Source organism: Oncorhynchus clarkii, chromosome 26 (genome assembly GCF_045791955.1).
Source record: "Oncorhynchus clarkii lewisi isolate Uvic-CL-2024 chromosome 26, UVic_Ocla_1.0, whole genome shotgun sequence".
Classification (NCBI taxonomy): domain Eukaryota; kingdom Metazoa; phylum Chordata; class Actinopteri; order Salmoniformes; family Salmonidae; genus Oncorhynchus; species Oncorhynchus clarkii.
In genome coordinates, this window is record NC_092172.1 from 48748791 (window position 1) to 48770843 (window position 22053).

Sequence of the window (22053 nt, forward strand, 5' to 3'; positions counted from 1 at the left end):
AGTGGAGCAGGTATCCTGATACCTCGTCGTCCTGTATCCTAAACATAACAACAGTCAGATCAGGGGAGAGTGGAGCAGGTATCCAGATACCTCGTCCTCCTGTATCCTAAACATAACAACAGTCAGATCAGGGGAGAGTGGAGCAGGTATCCAGATACCTCGTCCTCCTGTAGCCTAAACATAACAGTCAGATCAGGGGAGAGTGGAGCAGGTATCCAGATACCTCGTCCTCCTGTAGCCTAAACATAACAGTCAGATCAGGGGAGAGTGGAGCAGGTATCCAGATACCTCATCCTCCTGTAGCCTAAACATGACTGTCAGATCAGGAGAGAGTGGAGCAGGTATACCTCGACTTTCACTTAACAGACCTGGCCCAGGTCTGACCTGAGTCAGTGTTTTATGTGTTTCACCCTGCCAGATAACAGGGTCCAGGTCTGACCTGAGTCAGTGTTTTATGTGTTTCACCCTGCCAGATAACAGGGCCCAGTATTGTTACAATGCTTTCCCCACCGTGTGTTTCTAGAGAGCAGTTCACTATGTAATAACATTAACTTAAGCGCTTATCGCAAATGAAAAAGCTGGCAGGACTGACAGAGTTCTTCCTGACGTTGCTGCTCTTGGCGAGGCTCAACAGAACAGGCTGCTGTCCAATCAAATTAGCCCAGTACCACACACCTCCTGAGGGAAAGATGGTATTGGGATGTTTTTGTTGGATCTTTTTTGTTGATTGGCCAATTGGTTTGCTTTAAACCAAGCAGGGGGTTTGTGTTGTTGGTTGTCTTGGTTTCTTCGTTGACGCCCGCTCAGTTCCAGTCAACTGACACGTTGTACTGTAGTTGAATTCAATGCTTTTAAGGAGTGGTTGTGTTGCCTTGAAGTTCATCTTGGTATCTCTGGACTCTGAGGTTGTAGCTAATCTTAGTAGCTCCAGAGGGTTTGTGTTGTCAAAGGTAGCTGTGGGCGGGGTCTGTGGGCGGGGTCTGTGGGCGGGGTCTGTGGGCGGGGTCTGTGGGCGGGGTCTGTGGGCTGGGTCTGTGGGCTGGCTCTATGGGCGGGGTCTGTGGGCAGGGTCTGTGGGCTGGCTCTATGGGCGGGGTCTGTGGGCGGGGTCTCTTGGCTCGGTCTGTGGACTGGGTATACACGTCTATCTTCAGTGGGTTAGTGATGATCACTATCAGATGGCATTGTGCTGCTAAGCTGAGTAAAGTAGTGCCAGATGCCTAGCAGCAACAGCAGTAGCAGCCGAATCCTAGCCCTGTGGCCACAGCCATTATCACATTATCCATGGATGCTGAAACACATTGTACGTCATTGTATAGCGTGTCACGGTGCTACCGGGCTGAAAGAACACACTGTACGTCATCATATAGCGTGTCACGGTGCTAACGGACTGAAAGAACACACTGTACGTCATCATATAGCGTGTCACGGTGCTACCGGGCTGAAAAAACACACTATTGGCGAAGAGGGTTTTTGTTGAACTCGGGGTCTAGACTAGTGGAACTGTCTCTCGGGGTCTAGACTAGTGGAACTGTCTCTCGGGGTCTAGACTAGGGGAACTGTCTCTCGGGGTCTAGACTAGGGGAACTGTCTCTCGGGGTCTAGACTAGGGGAACTGTCTCTCGGGGTCTAGACTAGGGGAACTGTCTCTCGGGGTCTAGACTAGGGGAACTGTCTCTCGGGGTCTGGACTAGTGGAACTGTCTCTCGGGGTCTAGACTAGGGGAACTGTCTCTCGGGGTCTAGACTAGTGGAACTGTCTCTCGGGGTCTAGACTAGTGGAACTGTCTCTCGGGGTCTAGACTAGTGGAACTGTCTCTCGGGGTCTAGACTAGTGGAACTGTCTCTCGGGGTCTGCAGTGAGTCTTACTGATTTGGCAGGAAGTGTGTTTTGCAAGTACTCCTTTGACTGTTATGGTGGTGGTGGTGGTGTTGATGATGATGATGGACTATGTTCCTGTTCTCACTGACTCATGGACCTGGTTGTGTGTGTGTGTGTGTGTGTGTGTGTATAGTGTGTGTATAGTGTGCTACTTATGATGAACAGCCCTAACGGCACCCTATGGGCCCTGGTCAATAGTGGTTAGTGGTCCACTATGGGAATAGGGTCTCATTGGGAGAGCAGACCTGTAGCTGTAGTCTGGGTAGGGCTACGGTATATCACCAGGTAGGTGGTAACAGCTCCTATAACTGTAGACTGGGTAGGGCTACGGTATATCACCAGGTAGGTGGTAACAGCTCCTATAACTGTAGACTGGGTAGACTGGGTAGGGCTACGATATATCACCAGGTAGGTGGTAACAGCTCCTATAACTGTAGACTGGGTAGACTGGGTAGGGCTACGGTATATCACCAGGTAGGTGGTAACAGCTCCTATAACTGCAGACTGGGTAGGGCTACGGTATATCACCAGGTAGGTGGTAACAGGCTCTTGTAACTGTAGACTGGGTAGGGCTACGGTATATCACCAGGTAGGTGGTAACAGCTCCTATAACTGTAGACTGGGTAGACTGGGTAGGGCTACGGTATATCACCAGGTAGGTGGTAACAGGATCCTATAACTGTAGACTGGGTAGACTGGGTAGGGCTACGGTATATCACCAGGTAGGTGGTAACAGGTTCCTATAACTGTAGACTGGGTAGGGCTACGGTATATCACCAGGTAGGTGGTAACAGGATCCTATAACTGTAGACTGGGTAGGGCTACGGTATATCACCAGGTAGGTGGTAACAGCTCCTATAACTGTAGACTGGGTAGACTGGGTAGGGCTACGGTATATCACCAGGTAGGTGGTAACAGGTTCCTATAACTGTAGACTGGGTAGGGCTACGGTATATCACCAGGTAGGTGGTAACAGGATCCTATAACTGTAGACTGGGTAGACTGGGTAGGGCTACGGTATATCACCAGGTAGGTGGTAACAGCTCCTATAACTGTAGACTGGGTAGACTGGGTAGGGCTACGGTATATCACCAGGTAGGTGGTAACAGGATCCTATAACTGTAGACTGGGTAGACTGGGTAGGGCTACGGTATATCACCAGGTAGGTGGTAACAGGTTCCTATAACTGTAGACTGGGTAGGGCTACGGTATATCACCAGGTAGGTGGTAACAGGATCCTATAACTGTAGACTGGGTAGGGCTACGGTATATCACCAGGTAGGTGGTAACAGCTCCTATAACTGTAGACTGGGTAGACTGGGTAGGGCTACGGTATATCACCAGGTAGGTGGTAACAGGTTCCTATAACTGTAGACTGGGTAGGGCTACGGTATATCACCAGGTAGGTGGTAACAGGATCCTATAACTGTAGACTGGGTAGACTGGGTAGGGCTACGGTATATCACCAGGTAGGTGGTAACAGCTCCTATAACTGTAGACTGGGTAGACTGGGTAGGGCTACGGTATATCACCAGGTAGGTGGTAACAGGATCCTATAACTGTAGACTGGGTAGGGCTACGGTATATCACCAGGTAGGTGGTAACAGGCTCCTATAACTGTAGACTGGGTAGGGCTACGGTATATCACCAGGTAGGTGGTAACAGCTCCTATAACTGTAGACTGGGTAGGGCTACGGTATATCACCAGGTAGGTGGTAACAGCTCCTATAACTGTAGACTGGGTAGACTGGGTAGGGCTACGGTATATCAGCAGGTAGGTGGTAACAGCTCCTATAACTGTAGACTGGGTAGGGCTACGGTATATCACCAGGTAGGTGGTAACAGCTCCTATAACTGTAGACTGGGTAGACTGGGAAGGGCTACAGGCTCCAGCAGCTTTGAAGGAGTGACTTGCCAAACGATCACATTTCATTATCAGTCTGGCCTTCGACAGCTGCTGAACTGAACCTATTTACTGCGTCCCCAATGGCACCACAGTCCCCTTTTGTAGTGCACTACTCTTTTCCAGGACCAATAGGGAATAGGGTGCACTACTCTTTTCCAGGACCAATAGGGAATAGGGTGCACTACTCTTGACCAGGACCAATAGGGAATAGGGTGCACTACTCTTTTCCAGGACCAATAGGGAATAGGGTGCACTACTCTTTTCCAGAACCAATAGGGAATAGGGTGCACTACTCTTGACCAGGACCAATAGGGAGTAGGGTGCACTACTTTTGACTAGGACCAATAGGGAATAGGGTGCACTACTATTGACCAGGACCAATAGGGTGCACTACTATTGACCAGGACCAATAGGGTGCACTACTTTTGACCAGGACCAATAGGGAATAGGGTGCACTACTCTTTTCCAGGACCAATAGGGAATAGGGTGCACTACCCTTTTCCAGGACCAATAGGGTGCACTACTCTTTTCCAGGACCAATAGGGAATAGGGTGCACTACCCTTTTCCAGGACCAATAGGGTGCACTACTCTTTTCCAGGACCAATAGGGAATAGGGTGCACTACTCTTGACCAGGACCAATAGGGAGTAGGGTGCACTACTTTTGACCAGGACCAATATGGAATAGGGTGCACTACTATTGACCAGGACCAATAGGGTGCACTACTATTGACCAGGACCAATAGGGTGCACTACTTTTGACCAGGACCAATAGGGAATAGGGTGCACTACTGTTGACCAGGACCAATAGGTTGACCTACTTTTGACCAGGACCAATAGGGAATAGGGTGCACTACTTTTGACCAGGACCAATAGGGAATAGGGTGCACTACTGTTGACTAGGACCAATAGGGAATAGGGTGGACTACTGTTGACCAGGACCAATAGGGAATAGGGTGCACTACTGTTGACTAGGACCAATAGGGAATAGGGTGCACTCCTTTGGACCAGGACCAATAGGGAATAGGGTGCACTACTGTTGACCAGGACCAATAGGGAATAGGGTGCACTACTGTTGACCAGGACCAATAGGGAACAGGGTGCACTACTGTTGACTAGGACCAATAGGGAATAGGGTGCACTCCTTTGGACCAGGACCAATAGGGAATAGGGTGCACTACTTTTGACCAGGACCAATAGGGAATAGGGTGCACTACTTTTGACTAGGACCAATAGGGAATAGGGTGCACTCCTTTGGACCAGGACCAATAGGGAATAGGGTTCCATTTGAGAGTCATCCCTTGGCCTTGGTATTGGTCCTCCCAGATTGTGGGAATAACTCAGATTGTTCTGCTCTGCAACATGTTTGGCAGCTCATAGAAGAATGCTGTTATTTTTAATGACCTGGGACTCTGTGTTGTTTTTGTGCTGTTTCCTTATACGGAGCTTAGTTTTTATATATTGAGCCTCACCTTGACACTGGTTGTATGTAGTGTATGTACTTTTGACCAGAGTCCCTAGTGCGCTATTAAGGGAATTAGAGTCTACCAGCCTCTCTCCCTCTCTCTTTGTGTAGGAACATGCGGAGTGTCCAGACCCGGGTTTAAAAACTATTTTGAAATCATTTAAAATGCGGTGTATATGTGCTTGATTGAGCTTGCCTGACTTAATGGACCAATTAAATAGTCCCAAAACTGTAAACCCTGCCCATAACCGCCCCACCCCTCCTCCTCCCCCCTCCTTTCACCCTCCTCTCCTGTTAGAAGCCCTCTCCTCCTCCTCCCCCCTCCCTCCTCTCCTGTTAGAAGCCCTCTCATCCTCCTCCTTTTCCCCCTCCCTTCTCCCTCCTCTCCTGTTGGAAGCCCTCTCCTCCTCCTCCTCCACCCTCCCTTCTCCCTCCTCTCCTGTTAGAAGCCCTGGGGTGAGATCCACCGCTCTGAAGAGACTGACTGGGGGTTAGATCCACCGCTCTGAAGAGACTGACTGGGGGTTAGATCCACCGCTCTGAAGAGACTGACTGGGGGTTAGATCCACCGCTCTGAAGAGACTGACTGGGGGTTAGATCCACCGCTCTGAAGAGACTGACTGGGGGTTAGATCCACCGCTCTGAAGAGACTGACTGGGGGTTAGATCCACCGCTCTGAAGAGACTGACTGGGGGTTAGATCCACCGCTCTGAAGAGACTGACTGGGGGTTAGATCCACCGCTCTGAAGAGACTGACTGGGGGTTAGATCCACCGCTCTGAAGAGACTGACTGGGGGTTAGATCCACCGCTCTGAAGACACTGACTGGGGGTTAGATCCACCGCTCTGAAGACACTGACTGGGGGTTAGATCCACCGCTCTGAAGAGACTGACTGGGGGTTAGATCCACCGCTCTGAAGAGACTGACTGGGGGTTAGATCCACCGCTCTGAAGAGACTGACTGGGGGTTAGATCCACCGCTCTGAAGAGACTGACTGGGGGTTAGATCCACCGCTCTGAAGAGACTGACTGGTCTTAGTTCCACCAAATATATTAGCCACAGACAACTCTCCCTGACACCAGAATGAATGTCTCTCTCTTGGCTATTAGTACCTGCCTTCACCCTCTCCTCCTCCCGGGCCCCTCTGGGCTCCAGAGGGAACCGCTCATCTCACCCTGACTAAACTCATTGTGTCTGACTCTAGGAATGTGCTGATCCTCTAGACTCTCTGCTCTGCTCACAAGTGTTATCTTTCTCTCTCTCTCTATCTTGCTCTGATCTGACCTCACTCTTTTCTGACCATGATTCCGTCAGGGGAATGAGAAGGTAGCAGGATGGTGGTTCCCCCAGGGGAATGAGAAGGTAGCAGGATGGTTCCGTCAGGGGAATGAGAAGGTAGCAGGATGGTTCCGCCAGGGGAATGAGAAGGTAGCAGGATGGTTCCGTCAGGGGAATGAGAAGGTAGCAAGATGGTTCCGTCAGGGGAATGAGAAGGTAGCAGGATGGTTCTGTCAGGGGAATGAGAAGGTAGCAGGATGGTGGTTCCCCCAGGGGAATGAGAAGGTAGCAGGATGGTTCTGTCAGGGGAATGAGAAGGTAGCAGGATGGTTCTGTCAGGGGAATGAGAAGGTAGCAGGATGGTTCTGTCAGGGGAATGAGAAGGTAGCAGGATGGTTCCGTCAGGGGAATGAGAAGGTAGCAGGATGGTTCCGCCAGGGGAATGAGAAGGTAGCAGGATGATTCCGTCAGGGGAATGAGAAGGTAGCAGGATGGTTCCGCCAGGGGAATGAGAAGGTGGCAGGATGGTGGTTCCCCCAGGGGAATGAGAAGGTGGCAGGATGGTGGTTCCCCCAGGGGAATGAGAAGGTAGCAGGATGAGGGTTCCGTCAGGGGAATGAGAAGGTAGCAGGATGGTGGTTCCGCCAGGGGAATGAGAAGGTAGCAGGATGGTTCTGTCAGGGGAATGAGAAGGTAGCAGGATGGTGGTTCCCCCAGGGGAATGAGAAGGTAGCAGGATGGTTCTGTCAGGGGAATGAGAAGGTAGCAGGATGGTGGTTCCCCCAGGGGAATGAGAAGGTAGCAGGATGATGGTTCTGTCAGGGGAATGAGAAGGTAGCAGGATGGTGGTTCCGCCAGGGGAATGAGAAGGTAGCAGGATGGTTCTGTCAGGGGAATGAGAAGGTAGCAGGATGGTGGTTCCCCCAGGGGAATGAGAAGGTAGCAGGATGATGGTTCTGTCAGGGGAATGAGAAGGTAGCAGGATGGTGGTTCCGCCAGGGGAATGAGAAGGTAGCAGGATGGTTCTGTCAGGGGAATGAGAAGGTAGCAGGATGGTGGTTCCCCCAGGGGAATGAGAAGGTAGCAGGATGGTTCCGCCAGGGGAATGAGAAGGTAGCAGGATGGTTCTGTCAGGGGAATGAGAAGGTAGCAGGATGGTGGTTCCCCCAGGGGAATGAGAAGGTAGCAGGATGGTTCTGCCAGGGGAATGAGAAGGTAGCAGGATGGTTCTGTCAGGGGAATGAGAAGGTAGCAGGATGGTGGTTCCCCCAGGGGAATGAGAAGGTAGCAGGATGGTGGTTCCCCCAGGGGAATGAGAAGGTAGCAGGATGGTGGTTCTGCCAGGGGAATGAGAAGGTAGCAGGATGATGGTTCCATCAGGGGAATGAGAAGGTAGCAGGATGATGGTTCCGTCAGGGGAATGAGAAGGTAGCAGGATGGTGGTTCCGCCAGGGGAATGAGAAGGTAGCAGGATGGTTCTGTCAGGGGAATGAGAAGGTAGCAGGATATGGATAATGTAGTAGATTATAGATGTCCTGTCTGTGGCTGGTAGTGTCCCAGTTGTAATGTCTGTGGTTAATATAGTATATTGGACTCCTGAGACATGGATCTGATGCCCACATGCGTAAAGGAAAAAGCCCAGGGCACAGAAATGAGAAAAGGCCGAGCTGAAAATAGTTGGTCCTCATCCGTGTGTCAGACTCTTTATTTATAAACTCTGACTTGGGAAAAGATTTCTACTGCTGATCGCCAGTCCAAAGTTGGGACCCTATTGCCTATATAGTGCATAATGGCCCATAGGGCTCTGGTCTAAAGTAGTGCACTATATAGGGAATAGGGTTCCATAGGGCTCTGATCAATAGTAGTGCACTAAATAGGGAATAGGGTTCCATAGGACACATTCAGTATCACATGACAGGGCCTGTGATGAGCACTTGGCTGTTATCATATTATATAATATTAGACTGATGTAACCACATGACAGGGCCTGTGAAGAGGACTTGGCTGTTATCATATTATATAATATTAGACTGATGTAATCAATCAATCAATGTGTATTTATAAAGGAGATGTCACAAAGTGCTGTACAGAAACCCAGTCTAAAACCTCAAACAGCAATGCAGATGTAGAACCATTTCCCACCAGTCTCTCTTGTTATTGTATTGAGTACTGTAGCCTACTGCTGGGTCAGCCACTGTCACATGACGAGGCCAGTAGAGAGCGGTCCGCTGTCACATGACGAGGCCAGTAGAGAGCGGTCCACTGTCACATGACGAGGCCAGTAGAGAGCCGTCCACTGTCACATGACGAGGCCAGTAGAGAGAGCGGTCCACTGTCACATGACGAGGCCAGTAGAGAGCGGTCCGCTGTCACATGACGAGGCCAGTAGAGAGCGGTCCACTGTCACATGACGAGGCCAGTAGAGAGAGCGGTCCACTGTCACATGACGAGGCCAGTAGAGAGCCGTCCACTGTCACATGACGAGGTCAGTAGAGAGCGGTCCGCTGTCACATGACGAGGCCAGTAGAGAGAGCGGTCCGCTGTCACATGACGAGGCCAGTAGAGAGCGGTCCGCTGTCACATGACGAGGCCAGTAGAGAGCGGTCCGCTGTCACATGACGAGGCCAGTAGAGAGCGATCCACTTCGTTTTATATAATCCCGTAATAATAAGTAATGTATTAGACAAGTCAGAGAAGTTCCCACCATTCTGTATGACTAAGTCATAGTCATTGGCAGAATGACTCCTGCGCTATGGGCCAATCTCCTCCCTGTTTCTGTAGTGAGACAGCTTGATGTAGCAGGACACCCCCTGGACAGGACACTAGTCTATCTCCTGTTTCTGTAGTGAGACAGCTTGATGGACAGGACACCCCCTGGACAGGACACTAGTCTATCTCCTGTTTCTGTAGAGAGGCAGCTTGATGTAGCAGGACACCCCCTGGACAGGACACTGATGTAGCAGGACACCCCCTGGACAGGACACTGATGTAGCAGGACACCCCCTGGACAGGACACTGATGTAGCAGGAAACCCCCTGGACAGGACACTGATGTAGCAGGACACCCCCTGGACAGGACACTGATGTAGCAGGACACCCCCTGGACAGGACACTGATGTAGCAGGACACCCCCTGGACAGGACACTGATGTAGCAGGACACCCCCTGGACAGGACACTGATGTAGCAGGACACCCCCTGGACAGGACACTGATGTAGCAGGACACCCCCTGGACAGGACACTGATGTAGCAGGACACCCCCTGGACAGGACACTAGTCTGTCAGAGTATTGTTGAGTACATATCCAGCTGGTCTGTTTATTAATCTACATTCTAGGCCTTTCTTCCTCTTTTCTAAATGGTGTCTATTTGTGTTGGGAGCATCCTGCCTGCTGCTCTACTGATAACACTGTGTGTGTGTGTGTGCACGCTGTGTGTGTGTGTGTGTGTGTGTGTGTGTGCACCCATGCTTGTATCCTTTAGTTTTGTGCTTGTGTGGTTGATTAGTCTCCTTCCCAGCATCCGTCTTCTCCTCTAAGAGATTCTAGTGTTGTCTTCTATACAGAGCAGCTTCCTGTGATATAGCATGTCTGTCAGATATAGCAGCTCTCTGTGATATAGTGTCTGTCAGATATAGCAGCTCTCTGTGATATAGTGTCTGTCAGATATAGCAGCTCTCTGTGATATAGTGTCTGTCAGATATAGCAGCTCTCTGTGATATAGTGTCTGTCAGATATAGCAGCTCTCTGTGATATAGTGTCTGTCAGATATAGCAGCTCTCTGTGATATAGTGTCTGTCAGATATAGCAGCTCTCTGATATAGTGTCTGTCAGATATAGCAGCTCTCTGTGATATAGTGTCTGTCAGATATAGCAGCTCTCTGTGATATAGTGTCTGTCAGATATAGCAGCTCTCTGTGATATAGTGTCTGTCAGATATAGCAGCTCTCTGTGATATAGTGTCTGTCAGATATAGCAGCTCTCTGTGATATAGTGTCTGTCAGATATAGCAGCTCTCTGTGATATAGTGTCTGTCAGATATAGCAGCTCTCTGTGATATAGTGTCTGTCAGATATAGCAGCTCTCTGTGATATAGTGTCTGTCAGATATATAGTATAGCAGCTCTCTGTGATATAGTGTCTGTCAGATATAGCAGCTCTCTGTGATAGTGTCTGTCAGATATATAGTATAACAGCTCTCTGTGATATAGTTTCTGTCAGATATAGCAGCTCTCTGTGACATAGTGTCTGTCAGATATAGCAGCTCTCTGTGACATAGTGTCTGTCAGATATAGCAGCTCTCTGTGATATAGTGTCTGTCAGATATATAGTATAGCAGCTCTCTGTGATATAGTTTCTGTCAGATATAGCAGCTCTCTGTGATAGTGTCTGTCAGATATATAGTATAGCAGCTCTCTGTGATATAGTTTCTGTCAGATATAGCAGCTCTCTGTGACATAGTGTCTGTCAGATATAGCAGCTCTCTGTGATATAGTGTCTGTCAGATATATAGTATAGCAGCTCTCTGTGATATAGTTTCTGTCAGATATAGCAGCTCTCTGTGATAGTGTCTGTCAGATATATAGTATAGCAGCTCTCTGTGATATAGTTTCTGTCAGATATAGCAGCTCTCTGTGATAGTGTCTGTCAGATATATAGTATAGCAGCTCTCTGTGATAGTGTCTGTCAGATATATAGTATAGCAGCTCTCTGTGATATAGTGTCTGTCAGATATAGCAGCTCTCTGTGATATAGTGTCTGTCAGATATAGCAGCTCTCTGTGATATAGTGTCTGTCAGATATATAGTATAGCAGCTCTCTGTGATATAGTTTCTGTCAGATATAGCAGCTCTCTGTGATAGTGTCTGTCAGATATATAGTATAGCAGCTCTCTGTGATATAGTTTCTGTCAGATATAGCAGCTCTCTGTGATAGTGTCTGTCAGATATATAGTATAGCAGCTCTCTGTGATATAGTTTCTGTCAGATATAGCAGCTCTCTGTGATAGTGTCTGTCAGATATATAGTATAGCAGCTCTCTGTGATATAGTGTGGATCCTGTGGATCCAGCAGACGTATTTGGGTTCTGTATTGGATCCTGGGTTCTGTATTGGATCCTGGGTTCTGTATTGGATCCAGCAGACGTATCGGTGTTCTGTATTGGATCCTGGGTTCTGTATTGGATCCTGGGTTCTGTATTGGATCCTGTATTGGATCCTGGGTTCTGTATTGGATCCTGTATTGGATCCTGGGTACTGTATTGGATCCTGGGTACTGTATTGGATCTTGTGGATCCAGCAGACGTATCGGGGTTCTGTATTGGATCCTGGGTTCTGTATTGGATCCTGGGTTCTGTATTGGAACCTGGGTTCTGTATTGGATCCTGTGGATCCAGGAGATGTATTGGGGTTCTGTATTGGATCCTGGGTTCTGTATTGGATCCTGGGTTCTGTATTGGATCCTGGGTACTGTATTGGATCCTGGGTTCTGTATTGGATCCTGTGGATCCAGGAGACGTATTGGGGTTCTGTATTGGATCCTGGGTTCTGTATTGGATCCTGGGTTCTGTATTGGATCCTGTGGATCCAGGAGACGTATTGGGGTTCTGTATTGGATCCTGGGTTCTGTATTGGATCCTGGGTTCTGTATTGGATCCTGGGTACTGTATTGGATCCTGGGTTCTGTATTGGATCCTGTGGATCCAGGAGACGTATTGGGGTTCTGTATTGGATCCTGTGGATCCAGGAGACGTATTGGGGTTCTGTATTGGATCCTGGGTTCTGTATTGGATCCTGGGTTCTGTATTGGATCCTGGGTTCTGTATTGGATCCTGGGTTCTGTATTGGATCCTGTGGATCCAGGAGACGTATTGGTCTTCTGTATTGGATCCTGGGTTCTGTATTGGATCCTGGGTTCTGTATTGGATCCTGGGTTCTGTATTGGATCCTGTGGATCCAGGAGACGTATTGGGGTTCTGTATTGGATCCTGGGTTCTGTATTGGATCCTGGATTCTGTATTGGATCCTGGGTACTGTATTGGATCCTGGGTTCTGTATTTGATCCTGTGGATCCAGGAGACGTATTGGGGTTCTGTATTGGATCCTGGGTTCTGTATTGGATCCTGGGTTCTGTATTGGATCCTGGGTACTGTATTGGATCCTGGGTTCTGTATTGGATCCTGTGGATCCAGGAGACGTATTGGGGTTCTGTATTGGATCCTGTGGATCCAGGAGACGTATTGGGGTTCTGTATTGGATCCTGGGTTCTGTATTGGATCCTGGGTTCTGTATTGGATCCTGGGTACTGTATTGGATCCTGGGTTCTGTATTGGATCCTGTGGATCCAGGAGACGTATTGGGGTTCTGTATTGGATCCTGGGTTCTGTATTGGATCCTGGGTTCTGTATTGGATCCTGGGTACTGTATTGGATCCTGGGTTCTGTATTGGATCCTGTGGATCCAGGAGACGTATTGGGGTTCTGTATTGGATCCTGGGTTCTGTATTGGATCCTGTGGATCCAGGAGACGTATTGGGGTTCTGTATTGGATCCTGGGTTCTGTATTGGATCCTGTGGATCCAGGAGACGTATTGGGGTTCTGTATTGGGGTTCTGTATTGGATCCTGGGTTCTGTATTGGATCCTGGGTTCTGTATTGGATCCTGGGTTCTGTATTGGATCCTTGGTTCTGTATTGGATCCTGGGTTCTGTATTGGATCCTGTGGATCCAGGAGACGTATTGGGGTTCTGTATTGGATCCTGGGTACTGTATTGGATCCTGGGTTCTGTATTGGATCCTGTGGATCCAGGAGACGTATTGGGGTTCTGTATTGGATCCTGTGGATCCAGGAGACGTATTGGGGTTCTGTATTGGATCCTGGGTTCTGTATTGGATCCTGTGGATCCAGGAGACGTATCGGGGTTCTGTATTGGATCCTGGGTACAGTATTGGATCCTGGGTTCTGTATTGGATCCTGGGTTCTGTATTGGATCCTGGGTACTGTATTGGATCCTGGGTACTGTATTGGATCCTGGGTACTGTATTGGATCCTGGGTACTGTATTGGATCCTGGGTTCTGTATTGGATCCTGGGTACTGTATTGGATCCTGGGTTCTGTATTGGATCCTGTGGATCCAGCAGACGTATTGGGGTTCATTCCGTGTCTCCATATGGACCTCATGTACTGGAGTCAAATAACCTTCCAGTTGGACTTTCTTTCTGACGGAACCAATCAGGGTTTTCTGTCTGACGGAACCAATCAGGGTTTTCTGTCTGACGGAACCAATCAGGGTTTTCTGTCTGACGGAACCAATCAGGGTTTTCTGTCTGACGGAACCAATCAGGGTTTTCTGTCTGACGGAACCAATCAGGGTTTTCTGTCTGACGGAACCAATCAGGGTTTTCTGTTGACTGGCAGCGTTTTGAATTTACCCGCACATTTTAATAAATGTTCATTACTTTCGTCACCGGATCAGGGCTTCCGCCCAGGTCGCCGGATCAGGGCTTCCGCCCAGGTCACCGGATCAGGGCTTCCGCCCAGGTCGCCGGATCAGGGCTTCCGCCCAGGTCGCCGGATCAGGGCTTCCGCCCAGGTCGCCGGATCAGGGCTTCCGCCCAGGTCGCCGGATCAGGGCTTCCGCCCAGGTCGCCGGATCAGGGCTTCCGCCCAGGTCGCCGGATCAGGGCTTCCGCCCAGGTCGCCGGATCAGGGCTTCCGCCCAGGTCGCCGGATCAGGGCTTCCGCCCAGGTCGCCGGATCAGGGCTTCCGCCCAGGTCGCCGGATCAGGGCTTCCGCCCAGGTCGCCGGATCAGGGCTTCCGCCCAGGTCGCCGGATCAGGGCTTCCACCCATGCTGCTCAGAATGCCAGAAATCACATTTTGTTTATGGTAATTAAGAACATGCATATCTGATGCAACAGCGTGCGTCATTCTTACTGAATTCCGATGAGCAATTTGAAATGTGAAATGAAGTAAATATAATTACATTTCCCAAATCATATTGCCTAAATAGCTTGGCCTCTACTGGCCCCTCTGGCCTCTACTAGTTTCTACTGTCTACTGGCTTCTCTGATCTCTACTGGCCCCTCTGGCCTCTACTAGTTTCTACTGTCTACTGGCTTCTCTGATCTCTACTGGCTTCTCTGATCTCTACTGGCCCCTCTGGCCTCTACTAGTTTCTACTGTCTACTGGCTTCTCTGATCTCTACTGGCTTCTCTGATCTCTACTGGCCCCTCTGGCCTCTACTAGTTTCTACTGTCTACTGGCTTCTCTGATCTCTACTGGCTTCTGTACTCCTGCCTCTCTGTTCTCTGTACTCTGGCCTCTTTGGGCTGTTCTGGCCTCTCTGGCTCTGTACTCTGGCCTCTTTGGGCTGTTCTGGCCCCTACTGGCCTCTCTGGCTCTGTACTCTGGCCTCTTTGGGCTGTTCTGGCCCCTACTGGCCTCTCTGGCTCTGTACTCTGGCCTCTTTGGGCTGTTCTGGCCCCTACTGGCCTCTCTGTTCTCTCTACTCTGGCCTCTTTGGGCTGTTCTGGCCCCTACTGGCCTCTCTGTTCTCTGTACTCTGGCCTCTTTGGGCTGTTCTGGCCCCTACTGGCCTCTCTGTTCTCTGTACTCTGGCCTCTTTGGGCTGTTCTGGCCTCTGGCTCTGTACTCTGGCCTCTTTGGGCTGTTCTGGCCCCTACTGGCCTCTCTGGCTCTGTACTCTGGCCTCTTTGGGCTGTTCTGGCCCCTACTGGCCTCTGTTCTCTGTACTCTGGCCTCTTTGGGCTGTTCTGGCCCCTACTGGCCTCTCTGGCTCTGTACTCTGGCCTCTTTGGGCTGTTCTGGCCCCTACTGGCCTCTCTGTTCTCTCTACTCTGGCCTCTTTGGGCTGTTCTGGCCCCTACTGGCCTCTCTGGCTCTGTACTCTGGCCTCTTTGGGCTGTTCTGGCCCCTACTGGCCTCTCTGTTCTCTCTACTCTGGCCTCTTTGGGCTGTTCTGGCCCCTACTGGCCTCTCTGTTCTCTGTACTCTGGCCTCTTTGGGCTGTTCTGGCCCCTACTGGCCTCTCTGTTCTCTGTACTCTGGCCTCTTTGGGCTGTTCTGGCCTCTGGCTCTGTACTCTGGCCTCTTTGGGCTGTTCTGGCCCCTACTGGCCTCTCTGGCTCTGTACTCTGGCCTCTTTGGGCTGTTCTGGCCCCTACTGGCCTCTGTTCTCTGTACTCTGGCCTCTTTGGGCTGTTCTGGCCCCTACTGGCCTCTCTGGCTCTGTACTCTGGCCTCTTTGGGCTGTTCTGGCCCCTACTGGCCTCTCTGTTCTCTCTACTCTGGCCTCTTTGGGCTGTTCTGGCCCCTACTGGCCTCTCTGTTCTCTGTACTCTGGCCTCTTTGGGCTGTTCTGGCCCCTACTGGCCTCTCTGTTCTCTGTACTCGTCCACCCCCCACTTCCTTCCTTCCTTTCCTTCCTTCCTTTTCCTTCCTCAGCTCCTCTTATAGTGTGAACTCTGCTTCCTGCACTGTGCTGTCATCTGCTATCTCTCTTAGCTCAGTGTCCTGTCATCAGGATCAGTTTGACCTGCCGATATGTTACTCTGCATGACGCCGCAGCACAACATGAACCCAGGTATCTAAGACTTAGCTGGCAGTGTCAGTTCAAGCAGGACAACGGTAGACAGTTGCTGAACAATCCAATATGTTTTTAAACATTCCTTAGTAGTAAAGAATAAACAGTAATGTAGATGTGTTTTACAGTGCCAGGTGTTCAGCTGACAAATGAGACTGGTCGTTATTTACCCGTCTGTACGGGTAAACATCTTTTATAGTTACACCATCGTTGTTCTGTTCATTTCCCATGTCAGTTTTATATTTGATTTCACCTTCATTTAACCAGGTAGGCTAGTTGAGAACACCTTTATTTAACCAGGTAGGCTAGTTGAGAACACCTTTATTTAACCAGGTAGGCTAGTTGAGAACACGTTCTCATTTACAACTGCGACCCTGACCAAGATGAAGCAAAGCAGTTCGACACAAACAACAACAGAGTTACGCATGGAGCAAACAATAAACAAGGCAATAACACAAACAAGTCCATGACACATAAGAGAAAAGACAGTCTATATGCAGTGTGTGCAAAAGGCATGAGGAGGTGGGCAATAAATAGGCCATAGGAGTGAATAATTACAATTTAGAAGATTAACACTGGAGTGATAGATGAGCAGATGATGATGTGTAAGTAGAGATACTGGTGTGCAAAAGAGCAGAAAAGTAAATAAAAACAGTATGGGGATGAGGTAGGTAGATTGGGTGGGCTATTTACAGATGGACTATCAGAATCATAAAACACGGGATGAGATGTTAACTGTCCATTGTGCCAATAGATGGTGTGCACTCACATGAGAGATGGACTATGTACAGCTGCAGTGATCGGGTTAGCTGCTCAGATAGATGATGTTTAAAGTTGGTGAGGGAAATAAGTCTCCAACTTCAGCGATCTTTGCAATTCGTTCCAGTCACTGGCAGTAGAGAACTGGAAGGAAAGGAGGCCAAATGAGGTGTCTACCTCTGCCTGACAACAGAGAGAAGCAGGACAACAGAACTCTGTTTCCCATGTCAGTCCTCTACTCTGCCTGACAACAGAACTCTGTTTCCCATGTCAGTCCTCTACTCTGCCTGACAACAGAACTCTGACCCCTTAGAGGAAGAAACAGGAAGTGTCCATATTCCGTTTTGGAAAACCCCACCGGTCGTCGTCCTGAGTTAAATGGATGCTGATTGTGTTGTTTGGTGTCTGGGGACGTGACTCTCTTTCAGAAGCCAAGCAAGGAGTCGCTGTTAAAGGATCTACTGATGATATGGAGGCTGCATCCTCATGTTTTAGATACGGGTCGTAGGGAGGATGTTATAACGTATTGAGGATGTTAGGGAGGATGTTACCATAAGGTATTGATACGGGTCGTAGGGAGGATGTTACCATACAGTATTGATACGGGTCGTAGGGAGGATGTTACCATAAGGTATTGATTGATATGGGTCGTAGGGAGGATGTTATCATATAGTATTGATACGGGTCGTAGGGAGGATGTTACCATACAGTATTGATACGGGTCGTAGGGAGGATGTTACCATAAGGTATTGATATGGGTCGTAGGGAGGATGTTATCATATAGTATTGATACGGGTTGTAGGGAGGATGTTACCATACAGTATCGATACGGGTCGTAGGGAGGATGTTATCATATAGTATTGATACGGGTCGTAGGGAGGATGTTACCATACAGTATTGATACGGGTCGTAGGGAGGATGTTACCATACAGTATTGATACGGGTCGTAGGGAGGATGTTACCATACAGTATTGATACGGGTCGTAGGGAGGATGTTACCATAAGGTATTGATACGGGTCGTAGGGAGGATGTTACCATAAGGTATTGATACGGGTCGTAGGGAGGATGTTACCATTATGTATTGATACGGGTCGTAGGGAGGATGTTACCATAATGTATTGATACGGGTCGTGGGGAGGATGTTACCATAATGTATTGATACGGGTCGTAGGGAGGATGTTACCATAAAGTATTGATACGGGTCGTAGGGAGGATGTTACCATAATGTATTGATACGGGTCGTGGGGAGGATGTTATAAAGTATTGATACGGGTCGTAGGGAGGATGTTACCATAAAGTACTGATACGGGTCAGTTTGAGGATGTTACCATAAGGTATTGATACGGGTCGTGGGGAGGATGTTTTCATAATGTATTGATACGGGTCGTAGGGAGGATGTTATCATATAGTATTGATACGGGTCGTATGGAGGATGTTATCATATAGTATTGATACGGGTCGTAGGGAGGATGTTATCATATAGTATTGATACGGGTCGTAGGGAGGATGTTATCATATAGTATTGCTACGGGTCGTAGGGAGGATGTTACCATAAGGTATTGATACGGGTCGTAGGGAGGATGTTACCATAAGGTATTGATACGGGTCGTAGGGATGATGTTATCATAAAGTATTGATACGGGTCGTTGGGAGGATGTAAATCACATTCCTGAACACTGATAGGCCACTAGATACTGTCTGATCTGTGTAAATCACATTCCTGAACACTGATAGGCCACTAGATACTGTCTGATCTGTGTAAATCACATTCCTGAACACTGATAGGCCACTAGATATTGTCTGATCTGTGTAAATCACATTCCTGCACACTGATAGGCTACTAGATACTGCCTAATCTGTGTAAATCACATTCCTGAACACAGATAGGCCACTAGAAACTGCCTGATCTGTGGTGTTCAGTGTTGTTTAGGGGTTGTTGGTATCCATGGTGACAGCAGTGAATGGTGGTAGTACGCCAAGCATGGTTTACTGCTATGACCACATCTGTCTGTGTGTGTGTGTGTGTGTGTCACAATATTTGCAATACAAACACACACACACACACACACACACACACGGATCCCCTGCGGTGTGTAACCACAGCCACGGCTCATAATCTTCTGACAGTTGTTTAGATGGCTGGTTTCTCTCTCTGAAAGGAGATATGCTCTGTCTCTCTGTGTCTATCTTTCGGTCTGAACTTGATCTACTGCAGAGTCTGAATCTGGGCTTTACAGTCTTGAGGCTCCACGTCTCAAGGTTTCAGAGTAGAAGTACTGATTTATGATCAGTTCTGCCTTTTTAGGTCCCAAATTAATCAGATTGCATGGACAGGTGGTGTGGGACGTCTCCCCGGTCGTGTGGGGACGTCTCCCCGGTCGTGTGGGGACGTCTCCCCGGTCGTCTCCCCGGCCGTGTGGGGACGTCTCCCCGGCCGTGTGGGGTCGTCTCCCCGGCCGTGTGGGGTCGTCTCCCCGGCCGTGTGGGGTCGTCTCCCCGGTCGTGTGGGGTCGTCTCCCCGGTCGTGTGGGGTCGTCTCCCCGGTCGTGTGGGGTCGTCTCCCCGGCCGTGTGGGGACGTCTCCCCGGTCGTCTCCCCGGCCGTGTGGGGACGTCTCCCCGGTCGTCTCCCCGGCCGTGTGGGGACGTCTCCCCGGCCGTGTGGGGACGTCTCCCCGGTCGTCTCCCCGGTCGTGTGGGGACGTCTCCCCGGCCGTGTGGGGACGTCTCCCCGGCCGTGTGGGGACGTCTCCCCGGCCGTGTGGGGACGTCTCCCCGGTCGTCTCCCCGGTCGTGTGGGGACGTCTCCCCGGTCGTGTGGGATGTTATTGTTAACCTCATCACTTTGATCTCTTTCAGAGAAGCTGTACAACTCTCATGGACCTGAGCTCCGGAGGTCCCTGTTCTCCCTCAAGCAGCTCTTCGAGGTAAAGACCAGTATATTATCTCTGGTAGAGACCAGCATATTATCTATGGCAGAGACCAGTATATTATCTATGGCAGAGACCAGCATATTATCTCTGGCAGAGACCAGCATATTATCTCTGGCAGAGACCAGTATATTATCTCTGGCAGAGACCAGTATATTATCTCTGGCAGAGACCAGTATATTATCTCTGGCAGAGACCAGTATATTATCTCTGGCAGAGACCAGTATATTATCTCTGGCAGAGACCAGTATATTATCTAGAGAGCGAGGGGGGAGACTGGGAGAGAGCGAGGGGAGAGACTGGGAGTGGGAGAGAGCGAGGGGAGAGACTGGGAGTGGGAGAGAGCGAGGGGAGAGACTGGGAGAGGGAGAGAGCGAGGGGAGAGACTGGGAGAGGGAGAGAGCGAGGGAGGAGACTGGGAGAGGGAGAGAGCGAGGGGGGAGACTGGGAGAGAGAGAGAGAGGGGGGAGATGGGGGGAGACGGAGAGAGAGGGGGGAGATGGGGAGATTGGGAGAGAGAGAGAGTGAGGGGGAGACGGAGAGAGAGAGAGAGCGAGGGGGGAGACTGGGAGAGAGAGAGCGAGGGGGGGGGAGACTGGGAGAGAGAGCGAGGGGGAGACTGGGAGAGAGAGAGCAAGGGGGGAGACAAAGAGAGAGAGAGGGAGAGAGAGAGCAAGGGGGGAGACAAAGAGAGAGAGAGAGAGAGAGAGAGAGAGAGAGAGAGAGAGAGGGAGGAGACTGGGAGAGAGAGCACATGCCAGTCATGCCAGAGACTTCATTGTAATCATTTGAGAGATGAAGGCTTGATAATTGAAGGTGACGTAAATGTACAGGCCGTGTCCCCAATAGGGTTGTGTGGAGAAGCTAACAGTTTGTTTGTTTTACATCCGTTGAGAATGACAATAGTTCCTCATGTACGTTGAAAATCCTTCCCAGCGGTCTCTCCCTTTTCCAGAACCACTCAGCAGCGTGAAACAGGGAAATGTGTCCTGCTCTGATCCAGTGGAAACGTCCTCAAACAGGGACCTACCTGACTACTTCTTATCAGTGCTTGACTTGGACTGAAACAGGTTACCCGGTACTCATTTCTGGGTGCTGGTACCGGTTTTATATTTAGGGACAGGAAATAGTTTTTGAGCTAATATTCTATATCAGAGGGAACAGGAGCTCCAGCTGTAGAACATGTTTGAGGTGCCGGTACTCGGCTCCGGTGAGCTCCTGCCAAAGGTCAAGCACCGCTTTTTATCGCCTTGATCAAATGGTCTCCAGCTGTGTCTGTCCAGAGCTCACTGGGCAGGGACACTCTGAGGGACCAGGATAGGTGATACAATGTTGCAAGTTTACTAGTGAGACCTTCAGGCTGGAGCCATTTTTAGTTAATAGTTGAATCAATGTTGCTAGTTTGTTGGTGAGACCTTCAGGTTGGAGCCATTTTTAGTTAATAGTTGATACAATGTTGCTGGTGAGACCTTCAGGCTGGAGCCATTTTTAGTTAATAGTTGATACAATGTTGCTGGTGAGACCTTCAGGTTGGAGCCATTTTTAGTTAATAGTTGATACAATGTTGCTGGTGAGACCTTCAGGTTGGAGCCATTTTTAGTTAATAGTTGATACAATGTTGCTAGTTTGTTGGTGAGACCTTCAGGTTGGAGCCATTTTTAGTTAATAGTTGATACAATGTTGCTGGTGAGACCTTCAGGCTGGAGTCATTTTTAGTTAATAGTTGATACAATGTTGCTGGTGAGACCTTCAGGTTGGAGCCATTTTTAGTTAATAGTTGATACAATGTTGCTAGTTTGTTGGTGAGACCTTCAGGCTGGAGCCATTTTTAGTTAATAGTTGATACAATGTTGCTGGTGAGACCTTCAGGCTGGAGCCATTTTTAGTTAATAGTTGATACAATGTTGCTGGTTCGTTGCAGAAAGGCTGTGTGTGTTTTATTTTTATCAGGATATTTTCTACCTGCAGGATGCAATATTTTAATCTGTTGGCTTTTTATGGAGGCTGTTTTTACATAGTTGCCAATGGCAACAGAAGTTACTTTTTAGGTTTGTCATTTACATTCTGGATAGAGTTTTGATTAACTACATGACAATGTTTTTGAGATACTTTTGTGTGTATCTAAAATACAAAATACACTATATACAAAAGTATGTGGACACCCCTTTAATTTAGTGGATTCGGCTAATACAGCCAAACCCGTTGCTGACAGGTGTATAAAATCGAGCACACCGCCC

General features: G+C 49.3%; 1 protein-coding gene across 6 annotated transcripts in view; it reads left to right on the forward strand.

Annotated features, from left to right (window-relative positions):
- Positions 1 to 22053, forward strand: part of LOC139384528 (FH1/FH2 domain-containing protein 1-like) — a 143553-nt gene that overhangs the window by 43356 nt on the left and 78144 nt on the right. For all 6 annotated transcript variants that reach the window (XM_071129362.1, XM_071129357.1, XM_071129358.1 and 3 more), the window contains exon 4: positions 19746 to 19813. In XM_071129362.1, the coding sequence (XP_070985463.1) occupies positions 19746 to 19813 (68 nt within the window). The remainder of the gene's footprint in view (positions 1 to 19745; positions 19814 to 22053) is intronic.